Consider the following 15,479-nt stretch of genomic DNA (forward strand, 5'->3'; position numbering starts at 1 on the left):
GGCAGAGTGGTTGAAAATGAATGAAGTAGAGAGTTTGTCAATGTATTCTTGGCTGAGCCAGGGTGCACACAATGAATCAAACACCATCTTCATGCCAAGCTGGGGTGAGGGCTGTGGTTCATCTCCCAGCCAAGGGTGCTGGCCAAAACACTGGAGGGGGCCCTATAGGCAGAGGTGGGAAAAATTTTGCATCTTGGAGGGACTAGTTGACCAGAGACAACTCCAGAGACTGGAAAGAAATTATGTTCAATGTCACTCTGATACTGGTAAGGATCTTATTTGGTCCCCACTCTGCTCCCAAACCCCGACCATGTCCCACCAGTACCCCTGCTGGTGTGGAGTTAACCCTGGGATATCCTGGGGCTGCTGGGGGCTGTCACAACCTCATTTAAACCAAAAAAGCTTTATTCTACATCTACAGTACAAAATTTCAGACTCAACCATCTCACTTATTTTGGACTTCAAATGACTAGGGCTGTGTTTCTCAAACTGTGGGTCGGGACACACTAGGTAGATCGTGAGCCAATTTCAGGTAGGTCCCCATTCATTTCAATGTGCATTTTATTTTTAATATATTACACTTGATGCTACCATGTTATGTGACAGCATTTGGGGAAATGTGACAGATCTGTACTTTTAACAGGATGTTTATGTTTTGAACAATGATAGTCAATGGGGCATACTCCTGGGTAAGTGTGGAAAGGATTGCAGCCTTTGGGATGTTTGGGGAATTTTTTTTAAAAAAAGATCAGCAACTGCTTGGGAGAGTTGTTCATTTTAAATACATTTTTAAACTTACTGTAATTTTTTAACATACTTAGGGCACACTCCTATCCAATTTTCCAATGCCGGTGCAGCTATGGGGCATGCACTGCATTCTGTGGTGGGGAGCGAGTCACAGAGGCCCCCTCAAGATAAGGGAATGTTTGTTCCCTTACCTCAGGGCTGCATTGGGTCTTAGGGCCCAATCCTATCCAACTTTCCAGCAAGGGTGCAGCTGCAATAAGAACATAAGAACAGCCCCACTGGATCAGGCCATAGGCCCATCTAGTCCACCTTCCTGTATCTCACAGCGGCCCCACCAAATGCTCCAGGGAGCACACCTGATAACAAGAGACCTGCATCCTGGTGCCCTCCCTTGCATCTGACATAGCCCATTTCTAAAATCAGGAGGTTGCACATACACATCATTGCTTGTAACCTGTAATGGATTTTTCCTCTAGAAACTTGTCCAATCCCCTTTTAAAGGCGTCTAGGCTAGACGCCAGCACCACATCCTGCGGCAAGGAGTTCCACAGACCGACCACACGCTGAGTAAAGAAATATTTTCTTTTGTCTGTCCTAACCCACCCAACACTCAATTTTAGTGGATGTCCCCTGGTTCTGGTGTTATGTGAGAGTGTAAAGAGCATCTCCCTATCCACTCTGTCCATCCCCTGCATAATTTTGTATTTCTCAATCATGTCCCCCCTCAGGCGTCTATTTTCTAGGTTGAAGAGGCCCAAACACCGTAGTCTTTCCTCATAAGGAAGGTGCCCCAGCCCTGTAATCAACTTAGTCGTTCTTTTTTGCACCTTTTCCATTTCCACTATGTCTTTTTTGAGATGCGGCGACCAGAACTGGACACAATACTCCAGGTGTGGCCTTACCATAGCTTTGTACAATGGCATTATAATATTAGCCGTTTTGTTCTCAATACCTTTTCTAATGACCCCAAGCATTTGGCCTTCTTCACTGCCGCCACACACTGGGTTGACACTTTCCTCGACCTGTCCACCACCACCCCAAGATCTCTCTCCTGATCTGACACAGACAGCTCAGAACCCATCCGCCTATGTCTAAAGTTTTGATTTTTACCACTGCACTAGGGTGACCAGATCCAAGGGGGACAGAGTGCCTCTGCCTTAACCATTGCCTAGAAGAGGGAATCTGGGCAGGTGCAGCTTTTTAAGGCCTTCCATGTTGAGCTGCACCTGCCCAAAGTCCCTCTTCTAGGCAATGGTTAAGGCAGAGGCACTCTGTCCTCCTTGGATCTGGTCACCCTGAAATGACCTCTGCAGCAGTTACCCAGCCTCACAGGCCCAGTACACTACTTTTCCCTCCTGACAGTTCTCATTGGTTGATGGAAAAGCCTGGTGCCATTGGCAGAAAGGGGCACAAACCCCGCCCGCAGTGTGAAGCTATTCCGCAGTTTTTCCTCCATCGGCGCTCTCTCATTGGCGGAGATGAACGCGTTCTGTGCGGCTATTGGCTCAGCAGTGCACACCCGCCCGCCCTGAAGCCTTTTCACACCGTCTGCTGCCTGCGGGCAGTGAGGGCAGACGGATGCTTTCTATAGGTTAAAGCTCTCCGTGGCCACGCCCAGCTCGGGAACTGCTAGGTCACCCCCGTGCTCTGCGGCAGACCAACCTGGCTGCAGGTGTCTGCGAGGGCGGTATGCGCGCGTTGGCGATGTTGTTGTTGGTGGGGGCGGCTGCGGGGGCGCTGGGCATCCCCCCGCACGAGGACGCGGCTCGGGTCGCGCGCTTTGTGGCGCACTCCTGCGACTGGGGGGCGCTGGCCACGCTCTCCGCGCAAGACCTGCCGATGCGGGGGCAGCCCTTCGCCAATGTCTTCTCCGTCAGCGACGGCCCCAGGAGGTCGACAGGCTCCGGGGTGCCTTACATGTACCTCACGGCCCTGGATGTCTCAGTCCGTGACCTGCAGGTGAGGGGCAAGGAGGTGAGGCGGGTGGGGGCGGGTGAGGCAGAGCCTCCCCCAGAGTCCTTTGACAGCGCCCCCACTGTGTGAGGCACCCAGAACCCACATGTGGTAGGTGGGGAGGCAGGTGAGGCAGAGCCTCCCCACTGGAGTCCTTCGAAAAGCACTGCCTCCGCGTGAGGCACCCAAGCACCCACAACCCATGCTCAGAGCAAGAAGGGAGGGAACACTGAGCACATCGGTTGTGGGTGCTTGGGTGTCTCACATGGCCATGGTATTTTTGGAAGGCCTCCAGTGGGGAGGCTCTGCCTCACCTGCCCAACTACCGCATGTCCCTGGTGTGGGTTACCTTTGCAGCAGCTTGTGAAGCCTCCTTGGCTGGAAATAAGTGGTTTTTTTCCTACTAAAAAGGGGAGGGATTGAGATAGACGGGGCTATAAATCAGATGTATTTTTTACTTGAGCATCTATTTGTGGCCACTTGGAGAAAGAGTGCTTTGAATGATGCAGCCAAATTGCTTTTAGGGCAATCATAGGAACCAAATGCAAATTTGTCTTCAGTTTCACAACCAATTTAAACAAACACCAGTCATTGCTGATGAATCCTTGGCATTTTTATTTGTTAGTCACTGGAAGAGACTCTAGGCCAGTGGTACGAGTATTGCCAGTGGTATTTGAGGTGGTTCCTGGTGGTATGCACGGAACTCCTGGAGAGGGTGACCAGACATCCCCTTTTTCTAGGACATGTCCTTTTTTTTTTTTTTTAGCCTGGAAAAGAACTTAAATGTCCTCCTTTCCCCTGTGAGTGCAACTCCTGGGATAATACTTTGTTACTAAGAAGCCTGTGACATTTGCAAATTGTTGAAAGCTTGCTTAATGGAGAAATAAGCAGTATGTACGTATATGTGCTGCTGTAAGTTAAATTTTATTATGAGTACTTTGAAATATTTTATAATTTAATCTTCATACACAGAGACTTGTGAATGGTTTGATAACATTCTTCCTCTGATAAACAGGCCCATCAGTTGAGATCTTCATCAGTGACTCTTCTTTGGGTGTTCTACTTTCAGACAGGTGATTATTAGATATAGGATTCTCTCTGTGTCAGTACCCAAATATGGAACCTCCTCCTTTAAGCATTATCACTTGCTAATCAGGTTTCAGATACCAGACTAGGCCTGTCCTGTCCATGCTTTACAATGTAATCCTATGCATGCTTATTCAGTAGTGAATCCCATTGTACTTATTGGGTTTTTCTCCCCAGTAACTTAAGCAATTCGGATCCTATTAATTTCAAGGGGGGAGGGGAAGAACACATGTTTAGATTTGGTTGCATTATGTTCCATTTCTCTTGTGAAATGATTGTACTGGTAGTTGGCAACCTTCAGTCTCGAAAGACTATGGTATCGCGCTCTGAATGGTGGTTCTGGAACAGTGTCTAGTGTGGCTGAAAAGGCCAATTCGGGAGTGATTCGTGAAATGATTGTACTGGGACAAAAGATACAAATAATACTTTAATAAGAAATAATGTGGCTGTCGGACAGTGTACTTTTTATTTACAGCTTGTTGAATTTTATTGGATTGTTTTATGATTATGTCTAAGATGCTTGAATGATAAAGAATGAGGTGGAATACCAAACTCCCAAATTAATAAAATGTACAGTAGTCAGACTTGTAGGCAGAACTTAATGACCATCTTGTCATTCTCTTGAACAGAGGCAGAATTCTGCCTAGTAGGCTTCTTTGCACATGATAGGAAAGGGTATGTTCCTATGATAGGAAAGGGCTCAAGGACACTAGGGTCCTGGGAGTTCCTGCTACCTCTTTAGGAAACTTGAGTGAATGTATTCCTGCTTGTCCACTTCTAGCAAAATGATCATCGGATGCCTCAGAGGCAATAATGTTGCATGTTTTCTTTCAGCACAGTAATTTACAGAACTAGAATGTCAAATCTTAACATTTCAGAGCAGACTTCTACAGTAGGTATCAAAAAATATTGCAGCAGACTGTGCATTTCAAGTTGTTAATAATTTTGAGCATGTTCGCACAGTAACTTGCTCCCCTTCAGAACGGGGATTGGATATCTCAAAAGTGCAGTGGTTTCTTATCTTGTGCAATATAGAGCAGCAGCAGTCTGGTCTACCATCTCATGGAGCCATCTGCCTGCAGATAACACACCAAGTAACCATGATTCAGCAGTTTCTTGAACTTCAGTAACAGAACCACTTCTCCAATTGAGTAGCAAACCAGTTTGTTTCATTAACATGTGTTAATATTGCAAGATGAAATGCAGTGCTCCTCTTACACTTGACTTGTGTATTGACTTACATTTGACTCTTGATGCTCAAGGGGTCACTGAACGTTTGTGACTCGATTGATGTCCGAGAGTGCCACTGATGTACCTGTTGCCCTCCTATCCTACAGGTCCCACCACAATTGAAAGTGCAATGACCAGATCTGTTGTCAATGTGCTCATTGCCCCTACTGTTACAATTTTGTTTGTTGCTGTGAGGTTGGCCTTTAAGGTACAGGAGGAGGTGTTAGCACACCTCCCAAGAGAATTCTCATACAGATAGCTCTGTTGCTGGACCAATGGGTTTAACAGGCACAGGGTCTGGGGCTGTACATGCCCACACTGGCACAGCAGCTTCAATTGCACTCTGGGAAAGAGGTGGAGAGAGAGGGTGGAAGGGGTGTAGGGATTACCAATCCTGGGTGCTAGTTTGGCACTATGGGATTGAAGTTGGGGAGAGGGCCTTACACAGCAGCAATGGACTGGACACAACACATACCACAAGGCAGGAGGAGTGAAGAAATTGTCAAAGATAAAGAATACCACCAGGGTCTAATGCCCTGTGTTTTTAGAGACTTTCCCCTTAAAACCCTATGGTGTACTTTGTGAGGTGAGCTCAAAGGACCATTCTTTGTTGATGGCCCTCGCTGGGTGCTACCTTGCTATGCCAAGAGAGTGCAGTTACTTAATTAGAATGGGGGGGGGGCATCTGAGTTGGTTGGATGGGGAGAATGATTGTTCAAGCCAAGAAAAGGTCATAATGCTAATGAAGATCTGACGTCTTTTGCCATCTGTCCTGGGTTGCAATTTCTTTACAGACACCCAGCACCAGATGTATGTAAATACTTATTCTCTGCATACCTTAAAAGAAAGCTATTGGCTTACAGCAAGTAAGTGTGTGTGTGGGGGGGGGGATTCAACATACATCAAATAGGACTTTAACAATCTAATTACAAACTTGCAAAGACAACTAAACTTTTCCATACATAGATCCACAATTGTTTCACTGTATCAAATAATTGCACCACTAACTGTCTGGACACATTTTTAATATGTTAACATTATTGTATTTTAGAACATGCATTTCATTGTAATAAAATTAAAATGTTGTCACTTGTATTTCAGGTAAATGCAAATGCCTCCCTAACAGTATCCTTGGCACAGACTTCTTACTGCAAGAACAAAGGTTATGATCCCCAGAGCCCTCTCTGTGCCCATGTGATCTTCTCAGGGATAGTTGAGAAGGTAAACTGTACTACTTGTACTTATCTCAAGAATACTGTATACAGTTCAAGAATGCAGTCTTAGAACTATAGTGTCATATGTGGCATTGTAGGCTTCTGAAATACACTATGCAAGCCTAAGATTTTTCTGAATGTTACACATTTAAGAGGGGAAAACTCCCAAATAAATCTAACCATGGTTAAGGGAAGACTTTACAGTATTTGCATGACTCATTGCATTGGGATTCTAACCTTTAGGAGGGTAGAATAGGTTGCATTGCATATTCACTTCATTCTTTCCCCCTTCTTTCCTCTCATGTGTGAATTATTTGTCTAACCTTAGCACTGGGGTTCTCCTAAGCCAGCATTTGGAATGACTGATTCAAGGGAAAGAGTGTGTAACCCTGCAGCCCATCCTTTATTTCATACCTGGGACTTGGGGCCCAATCATATCCAACTTTCGAGCAACAATGCAGACAAGCCAACAGGGCATGCGCTGCATACTGCAAGGGGGGCAGTTACAGAGGTCTCCTCAAGATGTTAGTTCCTTTACATCAGGGCTGCATTTCAGCTGCATCAGTGCTTATTGCTGCTGATCTTGTCAGAAACTTGGTCTAGGCAGCTGCTTCCATCCAGAAATCAGAGCGCATAGCCTGGTGGGGCAATGGGCAGTGGAAGCAGCTTCTTGGCACAGGTTTCTGCAAAGATCAGCAGTGAAAAGGGGAGGCTGCAGCACGGAATGAAAAGCCTCTGCCACCACTGCACCCGGATTGTAATCTTGTGATGCCCAATGTGGGCTGTGGTTTGGAGGCTACTGGTATAGATTGCAGTCCTAAACACACTGGGACTTCTGACTAAACATGCTTGAGATTACATCATTGAGTGTTAATGTGACTGATTTGTTTTTGAAGTTATAGTTACTCTGAATATTTTACTATATGTTATCCCACCCTTCTTCCTCTAATTCAGGCTCCAATTCTCTCCACACTTTCCTGGGTGTAAGCCCTTTTGAACGCAATGGGACTTACTACTGAGTAGACACACATAGGATTGTGCCACCACTCTTCTGATGCTCTAATTCAGTGGTTCTCACACTTTTAGCACCGGGACCCACTTTTTAGAATAAGAATCTGTTAGGACCCACCAGAAGTGATGTCATGACTGGAAGTGACATCACCAAGCAGATAAATTTTTAACAATCCTAGGCTGTAATCCTAACCACTCTTACCAGGTGTAAGTCCCATTTACTATCTTTGTTAAAAGCATCTACATTGTAGCCTGTTAAAAGTACAGATATGTAACATTTCCCCAAATGCAGTCACATACCATGGTAACATCAAGTCTAATATATTAAAAATAAAATATTGAAATGAACGGGGACACACCTGAAATTGGCTTGCGACCCACCTAGTGGGTCCTGACCCACAGTTTGAGAAACACTGCTATAATTATTTCTGGTTCTCTAACAGTGCAATTCCATGCATGTCTACTCAGAAATACAGTAAGTACCCAATCCTATGCGTATCTACTCAGAAGTAAGCCCCATAATAGTCAAAGGGACTTACACCCAGGAAAGTGAGGATAGGATTGTAGACTGTCTCATTGAATTTAGTGGGATTTACTCTCAGGAAATATGTATAAGATTGTAGCATAAGTGTCCTTTGACAATTTTTTTGTCTGTCCAGTTAGTAGACCTGTGGCAAAAGTGGGTTTGGACCCATGAAAGCTTGTTATAATAAACATGCTAGGTGACACAACTCCTTGGTTCTTAATTATGTAGGATATTTTGTACTTGCATAATTAATCCAAGTATACAGTTGATTACATAGAAAATGATGTAGATGACAGAATTGCCACATGCTGAAGTTGCTCAATTGTCTTAGAGGCGAATTGGGTTATCTTTACCTCCCCTTTCTTGTGCTATATAGGATTTTGCCACTTGACAGTGCCCTGTATGACTACTTTTTGCTGAAAGGTAGTCTTAAAAGCAGTTTGCTACATGGTATAGGGACTTGTTTGGGGGGGGGGGGATAAACAATCCTTTGCATGAGCCTAAACCCCTCTTCAGATCTAAGCCGATGTATGTTGTGGTCTCTTTGATTCATATGAAAACAGATTTGCAGGAAGAAGTGGAATGTTGTGATGAACTAAGTTGCCCTCTGTGAAGCTTCACATTCTGAAATCTGTTTGCTAGGTTCCAAATGGCACGGAAGCAGACTTTGCCAAAACAGCACTATTCAGCAGACATCCTGAAATGGCTTCATGGCCACGAGACCATAACTGGTACTTTGCTAAACTCAACATCACCAGTGTCTGGGTCCTGGACTACTTCGGTGGAATCAAAACTGTGACACCAGAGGACTATTTTCATGCCACTCCCTAGTAAGTAGACAGTTTGATTGCATGGGTCTGGGGATATTATATTAACTGTTGTTTCAAGGCTCTGTTACTACTCTCTGCATAGAACAGGGTTGAATACTCTAGCTATTATTCTCATTGGAAATCTTTTAAAGCAAGTATTAACCTGATATTTTGAGAATTAAACTGTTGTAATACAACGGCTTCCATTGTTTCTAGTAAAAACTCCCTTAACTGGGAAACTTGTAGAGTTTCTACCCCATACTTGTAAAGAGTTTCCACCCCTTTTCCAACCTCCCCATACTGTCTGTATTAATATAGCATCTATCAGCGGCATCACTAGGGTTTGCTTCACCTGGTGCAGAAGGCCAGTGCGTCACCCCAATGGTAGACCTTCTCCCATGCAGTGGGCGGGGCAAAAACCCAGGTGGTGGGGTGTGGTGATGTACCATCACCCCACCCATGCTGGTTTTTTGGCCATACCTTTTGATACTATAGAGATATTTCAAAGCAGTTTCTTTCATTACATTCTGCTGTAAACTATGCATCAAAGAATATATAACATGATGGTATTATTCCTACAAACCACGATTTTGGTCACTAGTGGTGTCACCTGGATCATCTTACTAAACACCTTATTTATGGTTCCATGCTGTTTCATAATAAAATTTAATTGGCTCTTCGAACAATAGATCTCATTGGTCCATTTTGAATTAAGGAAATGTATTTTTAGTTGCATTTTTTTTCTGGTTTTTTGGCCATAATTTTTGATAAATGGCAATATTTCACTCCAGTTTTTCATTGCATTCTGCTAAACTAATTTACTGTATTTACTAATTTACATTCTGCTGTAAATTACACATTGAATGACGTATAACATGATGGTATTATTCCTACAAAGCGTGATTTTAGCATGTCACCCGGTGCGGGCTGTACTCCCTAGTGATCCCACTGGCATTTATTTCAGTAAATACTATTCCAGTCCATTTCAAAAAGCATCCAGGAGCACTGGAAAGGAATAGCAACACAAATGTACTAGCATATTTGAACAACTCTCATGAGCTGAGTTGGAAGCTTTTGTAAGGAGAGAGTTGAAATGATGGAAGATCAGAGGGAGAACCTAGAAATAGCATAGTAAAAAAATTATTAAGCAACTGTTCACCTGTCTCATATGTGCTTTATTACACTTATTGGGATTTGTTGCAAGTGCATAAATCATCTAGCATAACTAATAATGAATTGTTAATGACCATTAAGAATTCCATTTTGTTCCAAATTGTTCCATATTGTTCCAATTTGGTCATTCCAAATTGTTAATGACCATTAAGAATGACCATTTAAGAATCTGCCCTTGTAAAGGTTGGAACTATCAAGATATGTACAGACTGATCATTTTTCCTACACATGCAATAATTAACAGATAATCTTCTAAGACCTGGGAACAGGAAAGACCTCTTGCTTGGTATAATTGATCACATATTGTGGAATATATCTTTCCAATGAAATATCTACCTAATTAGTTAAAGCATACAAGAATCATCAGAAATTGATACTAGCCTCCCAAAGTTTTTAAATTCCATTGATTTGAATTGGAGTTAAAACATAACAAATTATCAACCAGTGAAAATGATAGGAATGAAAAATGCTAAATTTTGGTTGGCTTGTACTAAGTTTTTAAGTGCTATTTAGAAAGTCTGTTTACTTCCATGTGGGTAAAGACTTATTGGACTATTTAGACTAGACTGTCTATATGCTTATTTTAACTTTTCTTTATTTATTCTTTTTATAGGCACAGAAGATTTTCGTTGAAATTCAGATCTGTCCATTTCCTGGTCACTTTTGTAACAGGAAACATGTTATTGCTGAGTCCCAAAACTGCCTATTCCTTTTAAAACCTCTGATGGATTGCTTATGCTGGGTGAACTTTGTGCACAAAATGGCAAACTTCTAAGATCAAGAATCCATGCCAAGGAAACCTAATTCCATGTACAAAGTATTTAGAGTGTGCAGATCTTTGTATAGGGCATAATTGATTCTCCTTTTACAACCTTAAAAATCAAAGTATTTTAACTCTTGCAGCAAACTTATGCAGAGCAGACAACATTTGGAAGTACCTCTCTTTAAAATGAAGAAGAAAATTGCAATGGGAAGAAAGAAGAATGAGTAGGAACCAGCAAATCTAAATTTTGGTGTCAAAAAAACATCCTGAAACTTTCAAAAGTATTTTTATCATCATCTTGATTCACATGTTCCCCATGTGTAGTAGCACAAGATGCATAACCTACTGTGTGCAAGATTCTCTGGGCATGCACTAGCCAGATCTCAAGGGAAACCTGGGTTCGGTTCATACTCACCTGTGCAAATGGATGATCTGCACTGTCAAGGCTGACCATGCTGAGAGTCCATTATGGGATGTGCCAGCTAGAATCTTCATGTGTATGCACAGGGAGATTCTAACTCCAGTTAGACAATATGTATTTAGAAACTGAGGGCAAAACCTGCTATGACAGTTCTGTATGTTTAAACATGGAACTGATGGGCAGCCAATCTTGAGCTGCCCACAGCATGGGGCTGTTACAGCGCCAAAATGACTGCAGCGGCATCCAACACAGCCTGGGCAGCCGCTGCTGTCTCTTCCCCCAAGTAAGGGAAGTAGGCCTGCAATGGGGATACTTGATTTTGCGGTGGCTCTCAAGCTGGTGCGGAATCAGAGTCTCAGGGCACACGGCCCGATGTAGGGCTCAGGATCCGGTGGAGCTAAACTCCACTGGTCCCGTCCCCTCCTGCCCCCCTCCCTCCCTGCCATGCCTCCCCTTGCCCCCGCCATGTCTTCCCCTGTCTCCCACTGCCCCCACTCACCTCTCCACCACGTGGTGGTTCAGGCGACCACTGGGTGGCGGAACACGGGCCCAGTGCCAGAAGTGGCCCCGTGTGGGCTTGTACTGGACTAGTTCCAATGATGGGCCTGTGGTAAGGGTCCACAAACGTGCCTTAAGGCACATTTGCAACAATGCATGCTGGCGGTAAGCTGGTGCGCACTGTTCAGGATCAGGCCCTCTGTCATGTAGAAAGAGAGTGGGAGATCTCATTTTACACCACAAAATGGTAACAGGGCTGCCTATGCCTATGCCTTGCCTATGTACTGTCCTCCTGTATACAGCTCAGCAGCACCCCTCTCCAGAAGTGCTTTATGCCCAGCTGGTCTTGCTTCATATTGGAACTTGACTGAAGAGAAGTCTCAGGAGAACCAAACTGAAAATTCTACACTTTACCTTTGCTGTTAGAAATGGGCCCCGTCCCAGCCTCTTCTTCCCAGTTGATGCAGTTACATCTTTAAACACATAGAACAGCTGCTATAGCTGTAACATGGCCTTACTATTATAACCCTGTATGTCATGAGAACAACCAGTGTAACTGTGTACCTCTGTGCCTTTGTCACCCATGTCTTAAACACTGAAAATGAATTTTGAATTTATCTAATGTGATTTCTATTTTGGGTGTAGTCTTTACATGATTAAGTAGCAACCAGCTCAATTCTGCACTGTCTACTACAGGCTCTGAAGATGGAATCCAAAATGGTGTTGTATAATATAGCAAATGAAGAAGCAGGTTGAAAATCTTGGCCGACTGTGATTTTGACTAATGCTAGCCAAGATTGACCTCGGATCCAGCATTTGAAACCAGGCAGTAAAGTTGTCTAACCCTGTGCTTTGAATAACATGGCTCGCACTTACTGTGGTGGTGCAGATTTAATTCTACACTATGGTTAAGGTAAATTGAAGAGTGGGGGGGATGGAGTATCCACAACATGCTTCTGTTCACCAATGTTATAACTGCACTGAGCCTAGAAGAAGAAAACTGAAACAGAGCAAATGAACTCTTAAACTGAACATGAACAACAAACTTAAATTGAACAACAAAGCAAATGAATTCTGAAACTGACTACAAATCTGTGGAAATACAATTTGATGAAAAATCACATATTTGCATCAAATCTGCCCAGTGTTACAAGAATCCCCTTGAACTATTTTATACGTAATTGAAAAATTTGATTATGCTTAATAAATACTCTGGTTTTTATTATGAAAGCCTTTCCCTTATTATTGGGGGGAGAAGCTCTAGTATGGTTTTGCATGCATAACAGATCATATAGTGATTGTACAAGAAGTGATTGCTAATCAACTCTATTATAGTGAATACTAGATGGGAAAACTAAAACTGCAATTCTATGCATGTCTACTTGGAAGGAAGCCCCATTCAGTTATGTGGGCGTTACTCACAGGTAAGTGTGCATAAGATTGCAGCCAGAGATGACTGAACTGTCATGAAATAAAAATGATTGCAAATTGAATCCAGCCAAGGTCTTGTCACTTAATTTTTTATAAGTCTTTATGTTCTTTTTCATTCACAAGGATGAAGCCTTGATGAATAAGATAACTAGGAACTATTGGTGGCTTTTAAAGCTGTGTTGCTATCTCATTAGGCAGGAGGGGCAGGAGGTCTGGTCTAGAGGGTAGAGCCTCCATTAGCCTGAAGATACACCAGAAGGTCGCCAGTTCGAGGACACTGGCAGCTCCCTGAACGGCTGAGAATGGCGAGACCTTGAAGCAGCTGACAAGCCCAGCTGAGTGATTCCACCTGCCCTTGGTGTGAGCAAGAAGCGTCTTGGCTGCCCTCCATGTGAGATGGAGCTGCTTGTCAGACTGCGTGGGAGAACTGGAGGCCAGAAGTGAGACCAAACCAGGAAGATCCATTCTGAAATGTTGTTGGTTCTTGAAAGATAGAATTGTAAAAATCCCCTTGAGGGATTTAGAAACCTATGTAAACTGCCTTGAATAAAGTCAGAGGAGTAATCTGATGACCAGAAAGGCAGTATATAAATATCGAGTTGTTGTTGTTGTTGTTATTGGCAAAGCAGATTATTCCTCGTTATAAGCATGCTTATTTTGGAAGCAGTATCTGCAGATACCTTCTACCCCTAGATGAAAATACGTAGATCATTTTGTCACCTTTACAAACGGTCTCTGCTCCCTGCACAAAACTCACTTTGCTTTGTATGTGGCAAATGTTTATGCAATAGTTATATCACTAGAAAGTATAGGAGCATGCTAGAAAGCATAGGAGCAAGCTATATTATAAACAAGTTGACCTAATATCTTACAATATAGGTTATATAGGACAGAAGAGCATGAATTTCTATCTGTATCAAAACTGAAAATGTTCTTATGAAGTTCAAACTTGTAGCTAAACCAGATGTCTGGTGCTATTCACAGTTTTTTAAAAAAACTTCCTTATTTTATTGTGAGGCTGAAGATATTGCGAATATATATATTTAAAAAACCTGGTGATGTGTATAGAGTGGTGATGTGCATGTTTTGAAGTCGTGCATTCATATTATGTGCTTCTAATATTAATTTTTGCTTTGTACCTTTTTGTACTTGTTGCCTCGCCTATTGCTTTAAGGCTGAAGTCCTGGAAATGCTTACTTGGCAGTAAGTCCTGTAGCACACAGTCCAACTTCTGAGATAATATACCACATTCCTATCCATGTTTTCCCTTGAGGAAAGCCTGATTTCACCTAAGCAGTGTGACCTATGCTTCCCTATTTAACACACGGAGGCAAGAATGCTATTTGTATTAAACAGAATAGCTGGTGGCAGTCAGTGAGCCCGAAAGACTCTTAAACTTACAGAAAATACTTATGGGGGAGCTCTTGTTCTATAAGGCAGATACATATTCCAGACAAAAACTGGAATATGTAAGCTCATCTATATGTGAGTTAATTACCCTATCTTCCACTCCAGTACATTTCCCTTACAGTTGTTTAAAGGCCACATGCAACTGTAGCGTCCAAATGCCTCATCTCCCCGTAAGTGCAGCCTTTGGAGACCTCCCTTTGCTATTTCCTAGCCTGAATGCAGTATCTCCCAACACAATGCATGTGGCAATACATAGACTTTACCTCTATGTATGTTGCAGGTACCTTTTGGGGGAAGCACGATTTCTGTGTAGAACTGTCTCTCCACAGAGTCTGAGTTGCAGTGGGAGGGAACAGGTCTGGTGAGAACATCACCTGCTGTTGGGAGGAAACAGGTCTTGCCCATACTATAATAGTGTTTCAAGTTATATAGTGTTTTGCTTCCCCCTCCCCATGGAAAAATGTAATGGGACTGGTTCAAGGACCCTGTCATAGGTGCTCAAAACAACCCCTGCAGAAGCAGGCAGGGTTTATTACTCCCTTTCCATTTATTTTGAAGCCCCCCTATTTTGCAGCTAGAAGCAAAAATACAGCACTTCCTGCTAACCAATATAACATTGGATGGTGTTTCCTGCTAGTATAATGATCAACCTTAAGTTATGAAATCAACTGACAAGCCTCCTCTGTAGTAACATTAAACAAGACAAACTCCACCCTTGTCTGTTTTGTATTTTGTTTGGAGATTAAAAGAAAATGAAGGCAGGGTGGCCATGTAAATATGCAACTTAAAAGTGGAAGGAGAAGTTGTCATTATCATAGTTCACCACAGGAGGGTAGCATACACTTATTTTGTTTCATCAATGCAGTTTCCTAACATTTGCATAAAGTAAATTTTAGTTTATGAACTTAAACTTTAGTGGATAACAAAAGGAATCTGGCAGAGAAATCCTGTTAATACATATAAGTCAGTCTTTTGGAGTGCAGTGGGACTTACTTCCAAGTAATTCTGCATAGGATGACAGTCTCAGATACTTCGTACTATCTGAACATAAGAACAGCCCCACTGGATCAGGGCATAGGCCCATCTAGTCCAGCTTCCTGTATCTCACAGCAGCCCACCAAATGCACCAGGGAGCACACCAGATAACAAGAGACCTGCATCCTGGTGCCCTCTCTTGCATCTGGCATATCCCATTTCTAAAATCAGG

The 15,479-nt window shown here is 43.0% G+C and overlaps 1 protein-coding gene across 2 annotated transcripts; it reads left to right on the plus strand.

Moving 5' to 3' along the window:
* The first annotated feature begins 2,322 nt into the window (after positions 1-2,322).
* Positions 2,323-12,924, plus strand: CREG1 (cellular repressor of E1A stimulated genes 1). Of its 2 annotated transcripts, XM_066622349.1 has the most exons (4): positions 2,324-2,706; positions 6,118-6,237; positions 8,410-8,597; positions 10,363-12,924. In XM_066622349.1, coding segments are annotated over exons 1-4 (579 nt in total). In that variant the 5' UTR covers positions 2,324-2,436; the 3' UTR covers positions 10,364-12,924. The 2 variants fall into 2 exon arrangements, with proteins under 2 accessions (XP_066478447.1, XP_066478446.1); XM_066622350.1 differs by lacking the exon at positions 10,363-12,924 and having other exon boundaries at positions 2,323-2,706; positions 8,410-8,598.
* Positions 12,925-15,479: the final 2,555 nt, after the last annotated feature.

Source organism: Tiliqua scincoides, chromosome 3 (assembly GCF_035046505.1).
Source record: "Tiliqua scincoides isolate rTilSci1 chromosome 3, rTilSci1.hap2, whole genome shotgun sequence".
Lineage (NCBI taxonomy): Eukaryota > Metazoa > Chordata > Lepidosauria > Squamata > Scincidae > Tiliqua > Tiliqua scincoides.